Source organism: Homalodisca vitripennis, chromosome 4 (genome assembly GCF_021130785.1).
Source record: "Homalodisca vitripennis isolate AUS2020 chromosome 4, UT_GWSS_2.1, whole genome shotgun sequence".
Taxonomy (NCBI): Eukaryota; Metazoa; Arthropoda; class Insecta; order Hemiptera; family Cicadellidae; genus Homalodisca; species Homalodisca vitripennis.
The window spans coordinates 103,950,137-103,974,619 of NC_060210.1; the positions used below are offsets into that span (position 1 = coordinate 103,950,137).

The 24,483-nt window shown below is 33.1% G+C and overlaps 3 protein-coding genes across 4 annotated transcripts in view; all 3 read right to left on the minus strand.

Annotated features, from left to right (window-relative positions):
- Window positions 1–343: 343 nt before the first annotated feature.
- On the minus strand, window positions 344–11,286 carry LOC124359861. Its single transcript, XM_046812963.1, has 2 exons — window positions 11,092–11,286; window positions 344–1,015 (listed from the first exon to the last, which is right to left on the minus strand). The coding sequence occupies exon 2, from the start codon at window positions 1,009–1,011 to the stop codon at window positions 451–453; it is 561 nt and encodes a 186-aa protein (XP_046668919.1). The 5' UTR covers window positions 1,012–1,015; window positions 11,092–11,286; the 3' UTR covers window positions 344–450.
- Window positions 11,287–14,841: 3,555 nt separating this feature from the next.
- LOC124359863 lies at window positions 14,842–19,696 on the minus strand. The gene is made up of 2 exons (XM_046812968.1): window positions 18,424–19,696; window positions 14,842–17,047 (listed from the first exon to the last, which is right to left on the minus strand). The coding sequence occupies exons 1-2, from the start codon at window positions 18,608–18,610 to the stop codon at window positions 16,350–16,352; spliced, it is 885 nt and encodes a 294-aa protein (XP_046668924.1). The 5' UTR covers window positions 18,611–19,696; the 3' UTR covers window positions 14,842–16,349.
- Window positions 19,697–20,349: 653 nt separating this feature from the next.
- LOC124359862 (zinc finger Y-chromosomal protein 2-like) overlaps window positions 20,350–24,483 on the minus strand; it is a 57,252-nt gene continuing 53,118 nt past the window's right edge. For both annotated transcript variants that reach the window (XM_046812965.1, XM_046812964.1), the window contains exon 7: window positions 20,350–21,165. In XM_046812965.1, coding sequence (XP_046668921.1) covers window positions 20,612–21,165 — 554 coding nt within the window. In that variant the 3' untranslated portion in view covers window positions 20,350–20,611. The remainder of the gene's footprint in view (window positions 21,166–24,483) is intronic.

Here is a 24,483-nt window from a genome sequence, read left to right on the forward strand (position 1 = left end):
AGAAATACTGAACAATAAGACATCAATATTTTTCATTTTTAACAACAATAACATTTGATGGTATATGTTTATTGCCTCAGATGTTGAGACAGATCAGTCATTTTTCACACGCTCAAAATTGGCAGCAGAGTTCTCAAAGCCGGTCTCACTCAGTATAGATCTGTAATGAAGATGTTAACTACCCATATTACATCTAGGCAGTTATTGTACAGTAGTTTAACACGTTGACTGCAGTACCAGATGCCTTACAGTGCACATTCAGATTATTATTTGTTGATCTCACTCAGTAAAGTCACAATAAAGGTGTCACTTAAACAGGAAGATAAATTAATACAAATCCCAATTTAATATATTATTATATTTTATTTTTAAATCACAGGTTTATGTCGATTTAATGGATTATACAATTAAATATTACTTACATAACAAAAAGATGCACTACAATACAAATCAATCAATAATCGTTTTTGGTTTTGCTTTTATTTCCAATTCAGTAACCATACTGTCTAGTGTGGCAAATACTGCTGTAACACCATTAATAATCTCTGTATACTTTGCTATTAGGTCATCAAATTTCTCATTCATTATATCACATTTCTCCTTATGTTCAACCATTAAGCTAGACAGTTTTCCCAACTGCTTCATCAAGTGAGGTATGTTGCGCAGCTGTTCACTCTCCAGACACGGACTTAGCTCATTGATTCTTACCAACTGTCGAGTGATTTCCTCCAACTCAGCTTCGGTTGACAGAACAAATGCCAGCTTTGCAGCACTATCGATCACAGAGTCTTCATACAATGGGTCAAGGACAATTTCAAGTTGATCAAGGCGCTTTAAAACCATTGCCATTTTATCACGTCCAGATAGTGCTGATGAAACAACTTTATGGCTTTCCAGCAAGTCATCGACGATTGGGGAGGACACATCTGGAATTGGATCAGATTGCCCAAATATTTTAACCTCTAGAGTTTTCACTCTATTTTCAAGTATTGAAAGTGAGTCGTCGGCCATTGTCCTGAAAATGATAAAATAATCTCAGTGTAAAAAATCACTTTATAGAGGACAACACTCTATACACTATACAAAGTGACTGCACATCAAATTGTCCTGACTGTTTTTACTGTAATTAATTTAAATATTTAACACATTCTTATGTTGTGAGCCACCTTTGACAGCATTGTATGCTGGACAATGAATCTATGAAAAAATGTTGGTATAACTTAAACATTCATTTTTTAAATTAACATTATACTACAATCTGTTTTATTAAGTAATTGGATTTCTTATGTATAAAATCATGTTTATTAACATTCTATAAATAATCATAATTATTCATTATACATTCCAGACATATTTAGATTGATAGGTCTTCTAGTGGCTGATTGAGGAAAAACAGGATTTACTAACAGCAGAATGCTGAAAAGGCAGAGTCAACAACCAGGCTCACGTTATCTATAGCTGTGATTATTTAGTTTAAGTGTCTACTACAACACCAGTCATATACTTTTAAAAGACTATGCTAATATAAGTTATATTTTAAAAAATATTCCAGGTGTCCGCACATTTATTATGTTATCTGGCCACTATTTTAATAATAATATTAAATGAGTTTTTTTTTATGGTTTAGTTGAAAATTAACTTTGAATGTTTAACGCTATGATTTTTGGTAAACTGTGAACATATTTAGTTTTAACTAAATTAACACCATGTAATACTAATTTAAATATATTCTATCTATTGAAGATTCTTGGAGGAATTAGAAATAATTTATTATTATAACAACAAATAATTTAATATTCTAGTTAAAAAAAAATCAAACAGGTATCCAATTTGATACATAAAATTAAAATTTATCCCTCGTCCTTCGTAATTTTAAGATTTCAGTTTGTGTTATAATGAAACTGATTTCATAGAAATCTACCTATTGCAATTGCTCTCAAGTTAGAATTTTCGTTACTTTAGTATTTTATCAGATCATGACTCCCAGAATCAAATACCACCATAATCAGAAAATTTATATCAGTAGTATATTTGAAAAAGTAATAGAAATTCTCTTTTTATATGTATATATATATATATATATATATAATATATATATAAGTAGATAGTAATGTGGCGTTCCTAGACCACTTTTGGGACAGATAGTAAATCAATGGAAAATCTTGTTCAAGGTACCGAACACGAATTGACATGCTAAATTACGTTAAGTAGAACATAAAACACAACATTTACGTTCGTGTTATCAAATTTTACGTTCAGAACGCAACATAAAACACAAAACTCACGTTCATGTTATGTTCGTGTTGTCAAATTTTACGTTCAGAACGTTACATGAACGTGAACGTTGTGTTTTATGTTCTACTTAACGTAATTTAGCATGTCAATTCGTGTTCGGTACCTTGAACAAGATTTTCCATTGATTTACTATCTGTCCCAAAAGTGGTCTAGAAACGCCACATTACTATCTACTTATATATATATATATATATATATATATATATATATATATCTTTCGTTTACATTAATGTTGTCACCTTCGAAATAGTCCCAATTATACACTTACACTTGTGCCAGCACCTCTTGCAATCTTCTAAATACTTTTCAAATCCGATCTTTGGAATAGCCTTTAACTCTTTCAGTGATACACATTTAATGTCATCCATGCTTGTAAAACAACAGCCCTTTAAGGTTCTCTTTATTTTTGGAAATAAAATGTCACACAGAGCCATATCTGGAAAAATGGAAGTTGGGGCATCGTTACAGTACTATTTTTGACAAAACAATTCACGAACAAAGAATGAAGGGTGAGCATTGCAATAGTACAAAAGTCATTAATTGTTTTATCACAAATCCAGGTGTTTTTTTTGTCTGATAACCTTGTAACCTGTCTCCCTCACACTATCTTATAAAAACTATTCATTCCTGTCTCTCTGTAACTACTTTTGGGGCAAAAATAATTTACGCAAAAGTAAATTTGCCTTAAAATAGATTTTCTTTAGTAATTCTTTAGAGGAAAATATAATCTTACTTGTTTGTTTTTTTTAAGAAAAATTTAATTAGTAACTAGTTTAACACAGTAACCAATTGTTCTAATAGAATAGTATCATGGTTCAAGAGCCAGTCCCTGATACGGATTTTTAAGGTTCTCATTGTGGGTGATTTTTTAATGTAAACAGGTAAACTATTGTAAAACTTGGGTCCGAGGTATATAAAAGACTTCTGCAATAAAGAGCTATTCACTCCTAGTGATCTGATCATATCCATTTGTCTGGTAATACATCCTCCATAAGTTGTTTGCAGATCTAACAGTGACTCCTGGATTACCACTAATTTAGAAAAATAACCATAGCACTTTAAAGACATATAAATGCCATAGTGGAAGTATGTTAGCTTAAAAACCAATGGAAAAGCATCTTCACGTCTATTTTTCTGAAAAATAATCCTGATGAATGATTTTTGAATAGTTATAATTTTCTTTAAACTCTACGGAAATGTACTGCTGCAGCATGCATAGTTTAATTTAGACTGAACAACAAAATTAATGCATGATGCATTTTTATTAATACATTGTCATTACAAAGTTGTCTAAAAAAAATAAAATTGTCAAAGAAATAACAATATATATGTTCTAATTGTTTTACGTGTACTTTCCAAAGAAGGTTTTCATCAATATGGAGTTCCAAATACTTCACTGTGTTGTCCTGAGTAACATTGATACAATCACATTCAACAACTTAAATTAAGGTACTTCAAAGGTTCATCATAACTTTCAATTGAAAATTTGAGTTAAGGAAAATTTATGTAATGATTTTTGCGCATTTAATGCAAGTCCATTGTTACTAAACCATAATATTGTAGATAGTATAGATCTTGTATATAATTCCACATGTCGTTTCTTTAGGGCGCTATACAATAAAGCTGTATCATCAGTGAACCCAGTTAATTTACTATAAAAGGGGCCTTTCTAAATAACATTATTAAAAATTAAAAACAATATTAAAATAAAAAGTGCATTATATATATTTTACTACGAAACCAGATATAGAATCAGCCCCAGGAGCCTTATTTCTAGATATCGAGTTTATCAATTTGGCTAGTTCATTTTTGGCTACAGGAAACCAAAAAATGGAATGAGGAGGGGAGCAAATCCTGAACAACCTATCACGATCAAGCATGAACAATCGCTTGCAGATAGTACAACTCCTTATTGACCATTTGACCCTGTGGCAAGAATTCATGCACTATGCCATTAAAATCGAAGAATACAGTGAACATAACCTTCATGTTGTACTACACTTGATTAGCCTTTTTCGGTCTTGGCGATCCAGAATGCCTCAACTGGGATGATTGAGCCTTAGTTTTGAGGTCATATCTGTCATATTTTGTCACCTGTTAGAGCATGTTTCAGTCATTCTGAATCGTCGTTTACTTCATTTAGTGACTCTTGAGCAACTTCCATTTACCACTGTTTTTTTTTTCAAATTCAACAATTTTGGAACAAATTTTACTGCCACACGATTCATACCCAAAATATTCAAATCAATTTCATGGCATGATGAGTCAATTGGTATGCCAACATCATCAGCGACTTCTCTGATCATAATACAGAGATCGTTCATAACCATTTCTTCTACTTTTTCACGTTTTCGTCATCTTCAATCTCTTCACGGCCATCTTAGAAACGTTTATACCATTCGTAAACCCTTGTATTACTCAAAGCAGACTCATCATAGGTCTTTGTTAATATTTCCTACACTTTGTTATATTTTATTTAATTTTTCACACAAAACTGATACAAATTCTTTGATTTATTTTTTTTAACAAACGAAGATAGCTGAGTTCATAAAACACCTTATGACACAGCTGCCACTGGATATAGCTGGAAATTTGTATGTACTTCAGGAGCATGAGTACCAACATAATAAAAAAGTCTTTTGACAACTGGACTCTACAAACCTGTGACACTTAATAATTCTTTTTACTTTTTGAATACACTATGTATATTCATATGTATGGACTTGTGCAATATAGTTTAAGCTTGTGAACATGATAACTAACAACTATAATTTTTAGATTTAGACTAAAAATAGATCCTAAATAGATCTAGACTATATTTGGTACAGAGGCAGTATTTGCACATAGTTTGGATGAGTTCTTTCGCTAGTCTTAACCAATAAACGTTTCAAAGTTGTGACAACTCGCATTTGTGCAAAACTTTTAATCAATTAATTTCAAATACTGACCCAAAATAAAACAAATTAGACCATTAGAAAAAAAAATTATATCTGCCTATTATTATAGCCTATATCTTAAGGTTTCAAGATGGCAGCCGTTCAAAATTCATTATATGGATGGTTATAGCTCTGTAGAGCAAAACAAACAAGAATGCTTGTTCTTATGTGTTTTTTTTATATTTTGAAGATTTCCTGGTAGCAGCCAAAGTGTTGAGTATTATACAACATTGCAAAAATAATTGTGAACATGATAAGTACTGTCTATATTAATAGATCCAGACAAAACTTATTACAGAAGTGGAATTTGCATAGAGTTGAAATGAGTTCATTAGCCAGTATAAACCACCACCAAAATGTTAAAATGGTGGCCATTCGTATCTCTGTAAAATTATTACTGGGGTAAGTATTTCTCTATATAGAATCAAAATGACAAATGCTTTTAAAATATTATGTAATTTAAAATTACTTTTATTCTTGAATGTTTTTTTACATATTTTAAGGTTTCAGATGGTGGTTGTTCAAAGTCTGTGAATAAAATAATTATATCTCACTTATTATGTATTGTAGAGGAAAATCAAAAAGTGTTTCAATTATAATTCTTAAGTATTATACAATAATGATTATTCTTATGTGGATTTTGATATTCCTTAAGATTTTCAGAGAAGGTTTACTGTCTATTTTAATAGTCTTATTGGAAATTCTAACATAAATCTTTACGGTAAAATTTTAGTTTTTTTTAATCTAACTCTATATTAAAATCAATTAACTTAGATATTGAAATACATTTTTAAAATTGTTTTATTTTCCACACACATCAAACATATCACAATTTAATAAAATCTGAGATTGCTAGGTACAATAGTTTGGATGAAAATGTTTTGACATTGGATGGCTTTTTTAGTAAACTGGTAGAATAAACAACGGTAAGAACATTGGAGAGTACAGTTTTAACATGAAAATACGTTATCCATTCCAAATTGCAAAAATGTTCTCTATCAAACGTCAATTTGTAGAGGTTTTTATAGGTACAGTAGAACCCCTCATATCCGGCCACCACGGGACCGAGCCCCTGGCCGGATAACGATTCGGCCGGATAAACCAACCTACAGTACACAGCACTTGACGAAACAAAACAATTGTACTGTACTGTACTAACCGCACTGGAAATAATCAACGAACTGTTTACAGGTTAAACCTATTAGCTCAACTGAGGACAACACAGGAAAATGTAAACAAATAGATACACCAAAATAACGCAAGAGTCGTGGGAGACTAGTGCGTGCAACTGCGCGTCTGCAAGCCGTGGTAAATAAATTTCGATATTGGCTTCCGGAAAGTAGCCGGATAAACCGAGGTGCGGTAAAACCGAGGCCGGATATGAGGGGTTCTACTGTACTGTTAGTTTCATAGGTTGAACAATTCAAATTAATTTATAGAATTAAGCAGAGTAAACAAGATTTATTGAAGGATAACTAGAAGTTATAACAAGATAATTAGAAGTTACAAGACTAATTACAAAACATATCTTGTACCTACAGTGTTTTTACAAGCCCAAATCAGTTTTATTACAATACATTTTTTATGACAATAAATAAACGGTACTTTGGGATTATACCGACCACACCAGTATGAAGAACACAAAAATATAAATTTATAGAAATAGACATGATAGAACGAAAAAACAACTCTTTAATTGCAAAATTACAAACTTACAAGCATTTACAGGTATTGTGATCGGTATTTTTGTCGCTGTTATCTTATCTTTCTCGAGAATCCCGATTACGGCAGGCCGCGCGGCATCACATGATTTGCACTGTACATAATTGCCTTTCCATTACAATTCAATTTATATTTCTGATCAGCCCCTCTAGAATTTGATATTTTACTGATAGGTACTATCTCGAGGGATGTTTTTCTTTCCTTAACATCAGCGCGGGGCAGCACCAAAGGTACTGCCGAAGCCCGCGCTGATGGCCGGAGGCACTCGCATTTTGGGTGGCGGAATGTGATCAAGAATAAAAACAAGTTTTGGGTGTTTTTTCAATAAAGAGTTTAGTTTTAGTTTGGTAATGTTTGTTTTTGTTGAATTTTTGTGTTTGGACAAATGTAGAGGTAAAACACGGAAGTACAACAAAGCGACGAACCAGCTGAACGGGCGGCGAGACTCTGCAATCACGTTATCTACTAGACCGCTCGACTTTGACCTCTGTCTGAGGATGGGGAGGGGTTTGCGATAAGACAATTCCTGTTTTATATTGACGAAATATTGTTCTACGCTAATCTAGTAATCAGTAGAAGCAAAATGTCAAATAACGATTCATGTCTGGGTGTGGTCGGTATAATCCCAAAGTACCAAATAAACATATCACACACAATTTAAATTAAATTGTCAAAAAACTTTTGTTAACCCTTTAAGGAGTATGAACGTCATATGATGTCTTCTTTCGATAAGCTAAAATGAGTAATGGATGAAATCCAAAAAATTACCAAAAGGAGTAAAAAATAAAAAACCTTAAATTCTATTATATTTTTCGGTACTTTGGGATTATACCAACCACACCAGTATGAAGAACACAAAAATAGAAATTTATAGAAACAAACATGATAGAACGAAAAAACAACTCTTCAATTACAAAATTACAAACTTACAAGCATTTCCAGGTATTGTGATCGGTATTGTTGTCGCTGTTATCTTATCTTTCTCGAGAATCCTGATTACGGCAGGCCGCGCGGCATCACGTGATTTGCACGGTACATCATTGCCTTTCCATTACAATTCAATTTATATTTCTGATTAGCCCCTCTAGAATTTGATATTTTACTGATAGGTACTATCTCGAGGGATGTTTTCTTTCGTCGACATCAGCGCGGGGCAGCACCGAAGGTGCTGTCGAAGCCCGCGCTGATGGCCGGAGGCACTCGCATTTTGGGTGGCGGAATGTGATCAAGAATAAAAACAAGTTTTGAGTGTTTTTTTAATAAAAAGTTTAGTTTGGTAAATGTTTGTTTTTTGTTGAATTTTTGTGTTTGGAGAAATGTAGAGGTAAAACAAGGAAGTACAACAAAGCGATGCACCAGCTGAAATGGGCGGCGAGACTCTGCAATCACGTTATCTACTAGACGCTCGACTTTGACCTCTGTCTGAGGATGGGGAGGTGTTTGCGATAAGACAATTCCTGTTTTATATTGACGAAATATTGTTTCTAACGCTAATCTAGTAATCAGTAGAAACGAAATGTGAAATAACGATTCATGTCTGGGTGTGGTCGGTATAATCCCAAAGTACCTATTTTTCTATTTATATTCTAAAGATTGATAAAAAAGGACTACATTTTGTACAAGTCAATATTTCAGTATTTTTTCAAAATCAAATGTCTTATTTCCTAATTACGACAGACTCGATCAATATTGATTGCTATTTGGACAACAGTAACAAACTAGATGGTTGCTCAACAAATATAAGTCACTCTCACAAGATAAATATGGCCACAGTATGCAGTATACAAGGAATGGGTAATAGTATAATATGGCTGCATATTCTGACAGCAACGTGACCTAGAGTCAGTGGCTTCTACCAGGTTGTTACTGTGTACTTTTTGAGGAAAGTAAAGTTTGGACAGTCTACTTGCAAAATCTGTAAATCTTTGTTATGATTTTCAAATCTGCTGCCAAAAATAGCCAGCTATGATGTTGTGACTTTTATTGTTTATTTTTGTTCCAGTTGCTGACAGTGTAAATATAAACGATAAATTTATATTTAGTTATGTGGTATTTAGCATGTGATCTGGAGGTAAAATCTGATTACAAATGAATGTGAGCACAAAAATGGAAGTTAAGTATGTTGCCGATAGATGGAACCACTCTACAGACTAAAGTAACTAAAGGCAATCAGTAATAGCAATGCATTTACGATAATACAACAATACAGAGGCTAAACGTCGTATCACGTCCGTACTCTTTTGGGCCACTACAAGAATATACGTCATATGACGTCCTTACTCATTATGTAGCGTTTACACACACTCCTTAAAGGGTTAAAATCAAAGCAGGCCTAGTATATATCTATAACATGTGAAGGAGATTTTTGTGATCAGTCCACTATCCTTAATATTGAACAAAACTCGACAAACATGCCGAATAAAGCCCTTTGATTGTAATGTAGGAAAGGGTTTTAGATTCTCAATTTCTTTTAGGAAAAGAAAAAAAATGAAGAATTTCTATTGAGAAATTGAGTTTTTATGGAATTGAAACTTCACAAAACTACCATAAGAAATGTGTTGGGATAATTTAAAACTTTTCTAAAACTAACAGACATCATGGAATTGAATAACGGTTTTAGTACCGTGTAAAACTGCCAATGGATTCCACCCAGAAGTTTCCCCTCACTTCCCCTGTTATACTTCATAGGCAGTTCCTACTGCTTACCAGTTCACGAGAGATAAATCAAACATTACATTCAGGTTGGCACATTACATAACTAAATATAAATTTATCGTTTATATTTACACTGTCGGCAACTGGAACAAAAATAAACAATAAAAGTCACAACATCATGGCTGGCTATTTTTGGCAGCAGATTTGAAAATCATAACAAAGATTTACAGATTTTGCAAGTAGACTGTCCAAACTTTACTTCCCTCAAAAATCCAAAACGGCTCCAACAAGACACATACCACGTGAAAGTATGTAATATACATTATAAAAGAACATATAACAAATCTAGTTTTATGCATTGAGAAATGTTTATTAAGCTACCAATGAATTCATAATCTTAGATTTGCAAGTCTGAACTTTTAAGCTTTTCACAAAAATACAACACAGCTCAGGCATGATATGTATACCATATTAAAGTACATAATATACACTATATTATGGCATAGAATACATCTGGTTTTATGTGCTGAGAAATTTATTTTAGCTCCCAATGAGTTTGTAACCGTAGATTTGCATGTAGACAGTCCGAACTTTTAAGTTCTTCACATAAATACAAAACGGCTCCAGGATGTCACATATCCCACGTGAACGTACATAATATACATTACATTATGACATATAATACATCTGGTTTTAAGCACTGAGAAATTTTGTATTAGGCTACCAATAAGTTCGAAATCTTTGATTTGCACGTACATGGTCCAAACTTTATATTTTTATACAAAATGGTTCCAGGATGACATATATATCAAGTGAAAGTAAACAACATTCACTACATTATGACAAAATACATTTGGTTTTAAATGCTGAAAAATCTTTTATTTGGCTACCAATGAGTTCGAAATTTTCTTAGATTTGCATGTAGACAGTCTGAACTTTGTTTTTCCCAAACATACAAAATGGCTCCGGTATAACTCTTATACCACATGAAAATACATTATATAAACTACATAATGATATATAATACATCTGGAATTATGACCGAAAAATTTTTACTAGCCTAACTTAGTTTATTGTTTATAATGTAAGTGTTATCAGAAATAAATTAATTATAATTCACCTAACCTTTGTATTTCATCAACATTATTCATCAATTCATCAACCTATCTATGTGATGTAGTCGGACTTACCAGAGGGCAGGGTTGATTACCTTATCATAACACTGATCAGCCTATCTGGGCCAACCAACTTCCTAATTACATTTCCTCAACTTAACCCCTTTTTACATTACTAGTCTATACACTATATGAGAGGAATTTTGAACAATTTTATTGCAAAACAATTGGGGCATATTGTAACAGAAACCACTATCAAATATGTAAATTAGCCTACTTATTGAGCTTTCACATGTCAACATATTAACCAACTTGATAAACATTGACCCATTTAATTTTTAATTAATAATGAATTATAATAAACTAACCTTAGGAATATCAGTATGTGGGTATAAAGTGTATCGGCAAACTAAAGCGTTAATTGAATGTTATTATAGGTAATTATAATAATCACATAATCATGATTACTTTCGTCTGACAAGTGACAATTAACAAAGCTATCAACAACAAATTTTCATGACACTGATGACTGACTGATGATTCTATTAGTCTATAACTGACTATAAACCTATTCCTATTCCAGAATCCAGAACAAGATTCGAACAATTTGTTAAATGTTGCCAATATGAAAATGAAAGAATAACAATACCCACGACGTCAAACCATATAAAATCGCGATGTTATGTAATATAAGTAGTGCAATAACGAAAGTAATCTTCAGTACTGATTTAATAAACCGTTGTACATATTAATAATAAGATATATAATATATATTGAGATACAAAAATAAAACAAAACTTATATCTACTCACGAACACATACACATTTTATATATATTATTATAATTTATTATATATATATATATATATTATATATATATAACTATATATATATATATATACACACGTACTTATATCAGGAACACTAAACCAATTAAACATACTGGAACACTTAGCTGTACATCGCCTCCCACCAGGTTGATGCTTCATAATTGAGTGGGACAAGTGTAATGTGCTTGGAACAATCAGTGTTGTAATGTATATTACCTTATGTATCAAATCCGATTGGTGCCATCGTGCACTTAGGAAGATTTCCGCCCGAACGTACAATGTACAAAAATGTACTTTTGTCCGGTTCCGCCCAACACCACGTTAGTGAGCATTTGACTCCCGTACCTAGCACCACCATTTTGTTAACATACAATCGTCTTCTTATTTTTATTTCCCCTTATTTTGTGTATATCCCTAACCATAAATTATAGTGCGATATATCACAAAAGTACTTTAATAACCTGGAAGATCGTCAGAGGCCAGTGGTTTCCCAATTGCCTTGAAGACTAAACCTCGGCTGTCCATTCCTACCTGCAGTGTAGGACCATTCACAAAACCAGTCCTGAAATCTCCTTCATGTTCAGGATGAATTGCATACTAAGAGGAGACTGTCGATAATATGGAAACGAACCAGGAGCCCCAAAGTGACCTTCAACCGAAAGTCACAGAGAGTGAATTCGTTTTCTATCCTACAAGCGGTGGAGGGACCACCTCGATACCCTGAAACCTAATCCATCTGTGACATCTAACAAAGGCACTTAGAGGGGAGAAGAAAAAGGGCCACCTTATGCAAGTCTGGGATGGACTAGTCTACTCAGCTGATTAGGCGGGGATCTTCACTAACACTATGGAGAACTAGTTCTCACTCTACTCATTTATCCAAATTGCTGATCATCCAGAGAAGGTTTAGGCCATCCTGGAGGTTGCAGACATTGAGGCATTCCCGGCGAAACAATTAAGGTATGCAACACACTGCTACAATCACCGAGGAAAAATTTACAGTAGCTCTACCATGAGAGTCATGACAATTTATGTGCGGTCAAAACACCTTAATGTTGTTGGGTATGAGTGAGTGGACTCCAGAGAATCTGTGTATTTGTGGTAACATTAATTTTCCAGCCATTCAATTTGCTCTTAGCAACTTAACTCTATAAAAGTAAATTTCACTAAAAGTCTCAAACAAGTTAGCAGTTAGTTTTTATCAATAATTGCTTAAGTTCGGTTCTGAATAATTTAGAAAAAAGGTTCCCACCAAATTGTACATTGGTGTCCGATAGACTGACTATGAATCTTCCTGAGGGATCAATCATTATGAATGATCGATCAGGAAGATTTATAATCAAGGCTACTGGTCGGTTTAAGCTTTGCATCCAGGTAAAAAAAGCCATATTAGCTTTCATGCTGTCCTTAGACCATTCTAAGATTTGATGTTCTCCCCTCACTCAAACTTCCAGCGCATACACAAGTTACAATCGTGAGAGATAAATGTCTATAAGTAGGCACTTGGCCGATGCGGTAGAGAGCAAATACAATACCATTCCATAAAATTTGACCTTCGAAAGTTGTTTTTCTGCCGTTTAAACAAGCAGGCAGAATGTTTTTATAGATATGGAATGGAATGGAGTAGACTAATTTGTTAACAAAAAGGGGTTTTTGTTTTACTTTTGGTTATACCAAATTTCTCAGTAATTTAACATTTTTATGTTAGCCATTACTTACTTACTTACTGCCGGGGCGTAACAAATCTCAGTCGATTCTTTGCCTCGTCTATGAGCCTCTTCCACGCCACCCTGTCTTCCGCCAGATCCACAGACCCTCCACACCGGGTCACATCTTCGACCACTTGATCGCACCATCTTATCTTTGGCCTACCCAAAGGGCGCCTTCCTGCCGGTACCGCCTGGTAGACCTCTTTTAACCTTGTGCCCATGTGGAATGTTAGCCATTGGAATAAAAAAATGGCAATTACAATTTGGAATGCCAAGAAAGTTTAAGATGCTATCTACTTAATATACTTTTTCAAATTTATAGTTTAAAAGTTCCCCTCGGGACTTAAAAAATATAATTCTATAACAAGCTAAAATTGTAGTTGTACCTGCCTATGTTATTGCAATAAACATAGACACTTTGTATTAAAGGTATAATTAATGAGAAATGAACCTATGGGGTATAGATTCATTTCTGAAGAATAACGACATATTTTTTTCACAAAAGGGTTCACATTTTTTGTATATATAAATGTTATGTTTTTTTTGTGACATATAAGTCCTATATGGATTGTTCTTTATAAAATAATTTATGCCAAGCCTTTTTCTGTGCAGTCTTCTATCGCTGTATTGCTAATGTATTTGCAGCAACTGAGACGAGACACTTTACATAAAATTACAAGGCTGTTTAGTTTAATTTCATTCAGTGATAACCTTACATAGCTTTTTACTCTCTTCAAACATGAAAAAACCGCTCCCATCTGGACAGTTTGTGGCACGAGTTGAGAGGCACATATTTGAGTAGACATCACGAGATAAAATTACAGCTAAAGTAGGTTGAAATGCCTATTAATGAGATATATTTACATTTTTATGCTATTGCTACACTTCTATAGTATGATTGGAAATTTCAATATTCATCAATTAAATCTTCAAGATCTTAGTAATATTCTATAAACTTTTTATATTTATCACTCAAAACACATTTTTTTTAAATTTCCTGTTGTTTTTACAGCTTATGACGGGAATGTAGATGGGTAGCCACTAGTTCTAAATAGTTTCACTTGTAAATCCTTATTGCTTTATTCTTCATCAATACACAAAGTGAGATAAGGGAGAGTAAGTGAATAGGTGGAGCGTGATTACAAATCTCCAATTGTGATAGGATACACTATTTTATAGAAGAAGATACAAAATATTTCAAATTATATTAGTGGTATGTTTTTGTATATAGCTCTGCAGTAGTTACATAGTGTAAACATGGTTTAACTACAGTCATTGGTACTTCCATGTCAATCTGATGAATGTCTTGAGGAAAGTTAACAAATTTAAACACATTCATGTCCTAACTTTGTTTGGCAAGCTAATGCAAATCAGAAGAAAGTTTTTCAAGCACTTCTTTTATTTAACAAACTTTAACTTTTTAGTTCCTCCTTTCTAGATAAAAAACATTCATTTGGTAAAGTTATAGAAATTTGCAACTGCTCTTAACAAAATCTTTGGAACTCATTCTTATCTTTCTTAACCAACATAGCATATAAGACAGTGTTATGATGGCAAGGGAAATTAATTATTAAAAATCTGATTTAAAAAAATATAAATGTTTATTTCCATCTCATCTGAAATCAAAGAAATCATGACATGCTAAATAGATCTAGTTACTTTAACTAAATTTAAACAATTTTACACTATATACAATTTTCTTAACAAAAACAGAACAAGGCAATCTCATGACATTAACCTTTACAAGAATTCTGTAATGTGACACATTAATTTTAGTAAATTATATTATTTGTACAGACAACAGAATAAACATCGAATAACCCTATCACATATTATTGTAGGTAAAATATGTAGTAAACACATACATTTGAAATGAACACAATAATTATGTTTATTAAAAAAATGTATTCCCAATACATTCTTGGCCAGCGTGAAGCCAGAATATTGGCAAATAAATCCCTATCTCAGTGGACGGGGTTGCTGACAAGCCTGATGGATTCCAGAAGCTTAGTATTGGTGAGGTAAATTTGCCATCAACGTCAATGTATTTCTAATACATCGCTAAGAATGGTCAGACAGGTTAGCCAGTTAAGTATGTATATTCTGTTATGAAATTGTGACAATATTATATCAGTGAAGCTGGTGTAATGCTAGAATGATGTTAACAATACATAGAAATCTAAATAATGCTTTTGGGCAGACAAGAAAAAGAGAGGTCTAGAAGAAAAAAAATTGATTTAGTTGTGAATTAAATGGCTAAAAATTGTCTACGAGTTTTCTGAGATTTTGTATCAGAAACAAGAGAAGGTGAAAGTTTGTGTTGTATAATCTATTAAATTTTTCAATTTTCATTTCCTTGAATAATAACAGTAGTAACAAAGGTAGTTTTCCAACCTTTGTTTAAACATATAACGTAGCTATGGTGGGAAGGGTTGATTAAATGCCAATGTTGGGTTCAGCTCAATTTCACCTTCTGCTTAAAGCAGCCTGTGAAACCTGACGCAGTCTAAGGCTGCGGCTCCACTGGCCGTAGTATACCGCGCCATAATCTTCGCGCGCTACACGCGACAGTTGGGTGGCTCCACAAGCAACAGAATACGAACCATAATCTGCAGTGTCGTCGCGCTCGCCGTGGCTTCACTAGCAGTTATTGTGGCGGTAAACGTGACCCGGGACTGATCGGTGATCATGCCGCAAGTTAATATACGTCATGTTTTACTCAGTGTACTTTTAGTCTACAGACGACGCCGTTTACACAAGAGAAAATGGTGGATTCACCCAATAATAAGCAACAGGAAGTCTGAAGGCATGTTTCATACGTTGCATAACAAATTAAGAAAGTATTCAGACAATTTTTTTGAATTTTATCGCATGTCTCAAAACTCCTTTGATTACTTGTTACAAGCAGTATCGCCAAGTTTGAAGAAGAAGGATACCAACCTAAGAGAAGCAATAGGAATAGAAGAAAAGCTCTCAGTAACATTAAGGTAACTTTATTGAACTGAATCATAACTAACTGGTGCTAAATCAGGTTTTCTTTATTATTAGCATGTTATATTGTAACATTTACAGACATTTGAAATTAATTTACAATTTGAAAAGAGTTAGAACAGAGTTATCTGTATCTTCGTCCCAAGTTTGAGGCTGTGAAATGGTACTTTTTGGACTATTAAGACCGTTGTTTTGACCAGGTGAGAAGTTACCCATTACATCGTCATATTGATTTTGGAACTCCGAAGACGTAGACCTTGTTGAATGTTGTTGTTGTTGAGCGTTGCTACAATGTGGCTTTGCATTTTCCAGCATTTTGCTTTTGGTGTAACATTCCTGTAGACATTGCATTACTTTGATTCTGAATTCAAACGACATATTTTCACTTAATTGTCTCATTTTTGGCAAGAGAGATAAAAGGAACATTTTGTTGTCATCATCATCAGAAGGTCCAGGGGTCGGAATAGATGTCTGTTGAGCCTTGAGAATATCAATTAGCTGAGTTTCGAAATTTGCCTTCTTAGGTTTACTTGTAGGTTTTTTAAAAACTGGATCTACAGGGTCTGCAGACTGACGTACATCTTCTACTTCTAAAGCATTTAAATCTTCTTCTTCGAATACCATATTTCCTGAGGTTTGTCGGTTCGCTATCACTGGCTGTAGAAACGTCATTTGTTGCTGGTAAGGATAAGGTCGTTTTTTGCTCGCTCCGCTTCCACTTTTTGCAAACTGTGTCTTCAAAGATCTAAAGTATGCATCCCTCAAAGCTTTCCATTTTTTCTGTATCTCCCTACCTGTAAACAATACCAATATTTTATTTAAAATGTAACAACTAAACCTTTTTTCAGGTACCTAGCGACAGGATGCTCTATGCGGTCGCTCCATTTCCAATATCGTTTGGGTAGAAAGACCATCCGCACTATAGTTAAAGAAACGTGTGAAGCTCTGTGGGACTCTCTTCAATCTGAGTACATGAAAATACCAAGTGAGGAAGACTGGATTAATATAGCTGACAAATTTGAAAGAAAATCTAATTTCCCTAACTGTATCGGGGCCATTGATGGAAAACACATACGCATTGTGAAACCCGAGTTCAGTGGCAGCAATTATTTCAACTACAAACATTATTTCTCTGTAGTGCTGATGGCAGTAGCTGACGCTGATTACTGTTATACGTACATCAACGTTGGTTCATATGGGAGTTTAAATGACTCTAATGTACTGAAATCTACAAAGTTTGGACAGGACTTGTACTCAGGAAATCTGCAAATACCTAAACCAAAACCAATTAAAAATACTTCGAACATAATACCGTACCCCTTTGTTTTTGTTGCTGACGAGGCATTTGCTCTAAGTAATACTCTTTTGAGACCATTTCCTATTAGGGCACTGACACCAGAGAGACGCGTCTTTAACTACCGTCTTTCTAGAGCAAGGCGATATGTAGAATGTGCCTTTGGCTTATTGGCAAACAAATGGAGAATTTTACACCGGCCACTTGATGTTAATATAGAACTTGCCGACTGCATTATCAAAACCTGCTGTATATTACATAACTATGTAAGGAAAAATGATGGATACAATTTTGAGGACACCTTGTCATGCGATCTGGAAAGCATCACACCTCAAGGAGTAAGAGGAACAATTAATGGAGTAAATGTAAGGAATATGTTCTTGTACCACTTCAACTCTAAAGAAGGATCCATTCCTTGGCAAAACAAGTACATGTAGAAAATGTATATCTTAAAGGTAAATTAAGGATCTATATTCATATTCTACAGACTAATTAGAATTTGTTAACCTAATAATTATGAAATAAATAAATTTATTTGTTATTATCATTTTATTGTTTTTTAATGCCCACCTGATATGTGTTTTATAAAGTTAAATTTTTTAATTAATGAAATACAATAGGTCTGCAAACTCAAATGTAGTCCTTAACACACAGGGTGTCCGGTAATTAGAGGATCAAACTTCACCAGGTGATTTTTCAAGTCAAAATATACAAAAGATGTCTAATAAAGCATAGTCCTATCATCCCCTAATTACCGGATAACCTGTATGTTTAATGACAGTATCTGAATAACGATAAAACACATTTGGTTAGGACATATACACAGCATGTGGTTGCTTTCTAATTGCAAACTTTAATCAATAACATTAAACTTACCTATTTCATTGAGTTTTTCTTCTTCCAATTCCACTAATTTCTCTTCGCCAATAACTCCCACAGTAACTTTTTTCCAGGCGTCAATCCTAGCATTTCTGTTTTTGTAATTCTCATCACCTTTATTGTATAAAATGGGGTATTTCTCGACTTCTAATATAATAACCTCACAATCAAGTTCAAACTCCATTGCTCACATCAATAAACTTAAAACGATTTAGTACTAAAAAACTTGAAACACAGAACACTTGTCGGTGTGACTTGCGTGTTGGGTGCTTGTAGGCTATAGACTGACGCGGCACTACAGTCTGCAGTCTAGTGGAGCCATCTAATGGCGGCGTAGTGTAGCGTAAAAATAGGACAGGTTCCATTTCCGCGCCACACTTCATTCTACGGCGCGCCGTAAAATGTTTGACGCTGCAGACTGTCGCTAGTGGAGCCACTTCCGTTTGTTCGCTACCTTCTCATATCTCTGACTTAACAACCACACTTTGCAGCGCAATAAATAATGGCAAATGGAGCCGCAGCCTAAGACTTGACATTAATGCAGCCTGTGAACCTGACTGACACAGTCTAAGACTTGACATTAATGCAGCCTGTGAAACCTGACTGACACAGTCTAAGACTTGACATTAATGCAGCCTGTGAAACCTGACTGACACAGTCTAAGACTTGACATTAATGCAGCCTGTGAAACCTGACTGACACAGTCTAAGACTTGACATCTGGAGTTCACATCTATCTAAAGAGATAAAAAGGTCAGTGAGAAAGAAGCTCAGTACACATTCTTTACATTGTTTCAACATCAGAGACATCTAAACTAAAAATCAAGTGTAATATAAATGAAAAGGAAGTCTGTAACAGCATAAAGTTTCATACGCTGTACAAAGCAGAAGGTGAAATGGGGCTGAACTCATCATTCGCTTTGTTTAAAGATTTAAAAAAATAACAATTGGAAAAACCATACTGCGAACAATTGGGGAATAGCCACCAGAGAAATTTTCTTCCATTTTATGAACCAAGAATTCTCATCCTGAAATTGAAATTCAATAACTATTTTATTCACATGTTGTTTTGATATTAAAACCTTTGCATGAACTCCAATGATTTTTCAATGACTAATAAAGGCTATAGAGAACTGATGTAGTATATTATAGTGTGCACCTCACAATTGGTGGGAAGTGGAATGAAGATGATAACCTCTAACATTCACACCAGTCAAAAAGCTACTGACAATTGCAGCTGCTTGTTTGTTGGTTTCCTGCTTTACGGCAGTGTTACTAACTTTTAACCATGAATATTCCCTGAGAGAGCTACTCACTTTGTAATCTTCTTCTTCTTCTAAGGGGCGGCCTATTGCCATACACTTAAGCCTCCAGTGCCTTTTGCACACTCTGGAAGTATACCATGAGGCCAATCAGTTTGACTTCAGCAGTTCTACAAACCCCCAATCAGGTCCCCCTGGGGAACTTCATCACCCTTGTCCAGACTGACAAAGATGGCATGGCGCTTCCTTGCTGTTGCAGAAAAGTCAAAGAGAAGGTGTTCAGCACTTTCCTCCTGCTTGTCACACATCCTGCAGAGCGGACCCTGCCGACTGTAAAGATGCTTCCTCAGGTGACCATGTACTGTAATTAGACCCACAACTTGAGAAGACACCAATCTACTCTTAAGGAGGGAAGGTCAGCCATGTAATCCTACTTTCCAGACAGCCCTTTAATATGTAGTGCTGTATTAAACCATGAACATGTTCAGTATTATCACACACACGCATTCATGTTTAAACCATCCTACTTACACCATTATCTTTCAATCCTTTTAGTAAATATAAAAGCTATTTAAAAGTGATATTATACTGAAAAAGATACTGGAAACCTAGTCAGCTGTGTCTGTAAATTTTCTACTTTAGTTAAGAAGTAAAAGACAACAAAAAAGTAATTTATATTATATTTTAACATTAAATAATAACGTAACTGAATAATTGTTTCTTAAAGAAATTACTAAGTTATGAACAAGTCTAATTATAAACAATCTGAAAACTACTAATAATAAAATCTTGAAAGTCAGAACTTTTGATTTTATACTGAGTGTCAAATATTGGCAAACATCAGCACTGGATTAGTGTGTAATTCTTAGTTTGAGCTTTGCTATGAGAAACACTGCTTTTAGTACTCATGAAATAAATAACAAGTTAATTTTTAATTCTTATCAAACTTTCATCTTTCACTATCTTATTATGCACCCTTAAAAGGTGTCTTCTCATATTCTGCGCTATTATACATTTATAATCACAACAAATACAGGCATACTTCTTTACAAGAGTATGTTTAGCCATGATATGATAATTTAAATTTGAAGGTCTTAAACATTTGAAGTCGCAATGAGGACAGTCAATCAGTATCTTAACGTCACTGTGTTTTTTTGTTACATGTGCTTCAATTTCTGTTATACTTAAGGACCGAAAATTACAGTACGGACAGTCTATAGGTTCAAATCCAAAGTTGTGCTTCTTTAACACGTGTTGGTGCAGCAATGAACTTATTGTGGTATGGTATGGGCAAAACTGGCAGAACACTGTTACTTCTGATCTTTTTGGCTTTTTGTGTTCAAATAAATCATGATGCAATTTCCATTTTCGTGGGTTATGTGTGATAAAATTACACTCTGCACATTTTCTTCTTTTCCATTTACCCAAATAATGACTTGAGTCCCTAATCCTCTTGTTCTGATAACGGTATAGCTGACCTGAAAAAAATTTAAATCACAACAGTATATGAAACAGAGCATTAAATAAAAACAAGAATGAATGATTCTAAAAACTTAGATAACATGATAAGCTTGGAAGTCTCTCTTCCTCTAATGCCAACCCTGAAACAATTTGGCAAGAGTAAATACAATATATTATGTATGGTTGTATTTAAATGTACTATTTTTGTGTATTGAAACCTTGAAATCATTTCAAGATGACAGCTGTTTTTCTGCACCCCTTAAAATTCTTAAGTAACATCAATTAACAATGTATTCAGATGAATCAGATTCTTTTAATATTCAGTAATACCAAAAAATATAAAATCCAGTAAATATGAATGGGTTTGGGGGAAACGTAAATTAATAAGTTAATCATAAATAACAGTGATTTTATTCTGTCATAAACTTATACTTGTTTATTCACTCAATATATATACAGTTTAAGATGTTATTATTTGCTTAATTTGAAGGACTAACTATTTCATATAATTGACAATAACAGCTGTGAATTTATCTACTAATCCTAAGTTATATTACTTATAACTCCATATTTGGCATGGATATAATGTAGATTCAGAGGCAATTAACACAAAGGTTTGTCTCCAATTAAGGAGTATGATCCACAAACTTTTATTTTACTATGGTATTATAGTTACGTGGTAGTACAATAAACATTTTTACCCCCACCAAAAGCTAGGTTTTGTATGGAATGTTTTATATATAGAACTTATAAGTAGAACAATATTTTTACACAGGTTTGAAAAGTGTATGATGCTATGATTGGGTTTGGCTACTTTTGTAAGTCAAAGAGCCATTTAAAATGTTTGTTGAACTTGAGGGCCTCATAGTGAGGGATGGAAAAATGATCTTTAAAAAAGAATTTTAAGTAATGTATGGGTTAGAAATACAGACCAAAAATTAAGCAAAATTAAATACAGCTCTACTGGATTATGTTTTGTAATGTAAATTAATGTTGTTCTAGTCCAAACAATCTATAATTTAAATTTAAATAATAATAATTATATACGTCAATAAAAAATATTTTGGCGCGTAACATTTTTTTTGTTTATTTGAGGCCCGCAGAAGTCATCTGTGGGCCGCAAGCGCATATTATACAATACAAGCTCTTTATGTTCTGGAATTTTAAACTTAAAATTTTAACTTTTTGAAATAGTGAAAAAACTAAGCTTTTTACTTTCACACATATACAAGTATCTAATTACTGACTGCTGTTCCACTTTTATATAAATTGATGTACCTATTTATTTTGTACTGGTTATTTACTGACAGCTGGCTATCAATATTAACTGTATATTATAATCTATTTGTATGTATAATATGGAAAGAAATACGATTCACACATAATATGGAAGTAAAGAGTAAAGTGTACTAATTTAGAGGCTGCAACCATCATTTTACAACACTGATACACTTGCTAGACATTAGGGGCTGCGGCAGTACAAGCAAGAAAACTGCAATCTTAGTCTTGTAGCCAGTTCCATTTCAACAGTTTATAAGCCTACTCTATCTACTGATGTCCATACTATACTCTTTGATGACATGAAGACTTGTCAAAGTTTCTAATCATAGATAAAGAGATGGAATTTGGCATTAGAAACTGGGATTTCGGCAAACTAAAAATGATTATTACCATTGTAACTACTATAGTGTATCCTATGAATTTAATGAAATGTTAGTGCATTTGATGGAGCCATACATCAAAATATGGGAATTAGTTAATGTTCTGTTGGTGTTGATGAGACATATTTGTGACTAATTGTAATTTTATACTCTTTCTTGAATTAAAAATGTTATATTATTTTACATAAGTTCTAACGGCAATAGTCCCATCCACAGGCCATTCAGAATAAAAACTCAGTATATAAAGTGTTATATTTAAAAAAATAACTTTTTTGTGATCCAAAATAAATGTATATAACCTTAGAACTTTTTTGTTTGTTATAAAACAGTGAACATTTTCCAATTTATCATTTTATTCTATCTCATATCTGTGAAGCTAGAAGCCATAAAAGTATAAATACTGTTTTTTTCAAATTTGAAAACTTTTCATTATTGTTAAGGAAAGAAATGTTGATGCAAATATTTACTTAATTGTATTACTCATCTGTGTTTGAAGCTAGAAGCCATAAAAGTGTAAATATTGTTTTTTCAAACTTGAAAACTTCTTATTATTGTTAAGGAAAGAAATGTTGATGCAAATATTTACTTAAGTATTACTATACTTATTCAACGTTTTGCAAAAAAAAATTGTTTTTATATGTAAAAAAATATATTAAAAAACTGTTAAACATAGTAAAAAGATATATTTGTGTAAATTAATTTAGGTAGTTGATAAACAAACATGAAAATGCATTGACATTTCAACTTCCGATAAAATATTACTATTTTTTCACTCTATCATGTCTAAAGGAAGATTTATGACTAAATGAAGACTCTGGCAACTTACCTTTTACTAAAGTTTTTTCTTAAAGGAATAAATAGGCAAAATATTCCAAAACTTTTACAAAAGTAATAAATAAATTATACACCATATAGGAAAAGTTATGAATTTGGTCATGAAAATAACAAGGACATTGCAAAAATTTAATAACATTGACATCCTGCACATTAACAAGGTTAATTTATAAATAAGAATAATATCTTACAGGCTTGTTATAGAATCTTTGAGGTAGGGTAAGACAGAATAAAGATGAGTCTAAACTACTTAGCACAGTGTCACTACCAGTGAGAAAGTCATATTGAATCATCTAGTTAGTTAAACCATTTTATGTACATACTGACATCAGCCTGATTGGTAGCATTTTCTATTTAGTTTTGTAGGAAAGGGGTGAGAGAATGTACTTAAACAGTATAAATCACATGCATTCAATGCTAAATTCACTTTAAAATCAGTTATTGAAGTAAACAGTAAAATATTTAAAAGTATTTGCTCATAATAATATATGGCACATGCTAATTTGATAGCATATATAACTTTTCCAGGGAAAAGGATGAGGTGATATATGAGGACATTGAGACAAGATTTGCCTGAGAAAGGTGGGTATACCCCTATTCATAAGATACTGACAGTGCACAAAGAGGAAAAAATATTTCTGGTTTCAACATGGTGTGCTATTTAAGAACTTAAATTTCAAACTGTAGCTGTGCTGGTAAATTAAGGTTATTTATATTTGAATTAGCAAATACTTTTAAATATTTTACTGTTTACTTCAATAACTGATTTTAAAGTGAATTTAGCATTGAATGCATGTGATTTATACTGTTTAAGTACATTCTCTCACCCCTTTCCTACAA

Excerpts from the sequence above, each read along its gene's own strand:
- LOC124359861 (XM_046812963.1), bottom strand. The coding sequence starts at position 1,011 with ATGGCCGACGACTCACTTTCAATACTTGAAAATAGAGTGAAAACTCTA.
- LOC124359863 (XM_046812968.1), bottom strand. The coding sequence starts at position 18,610 with ATGGAGTTTGAACTTGATTGTGAGGTTATTATATTAGAAGTCGAGAAA. Across the intron at positions 17,048-18,423 it reads AGAAAAACTCAATGAAATAG|GTAGGGAGATACAGAAAAAA; the intron begins GTAAGTTTAATG and ends TATTGTTTACAG.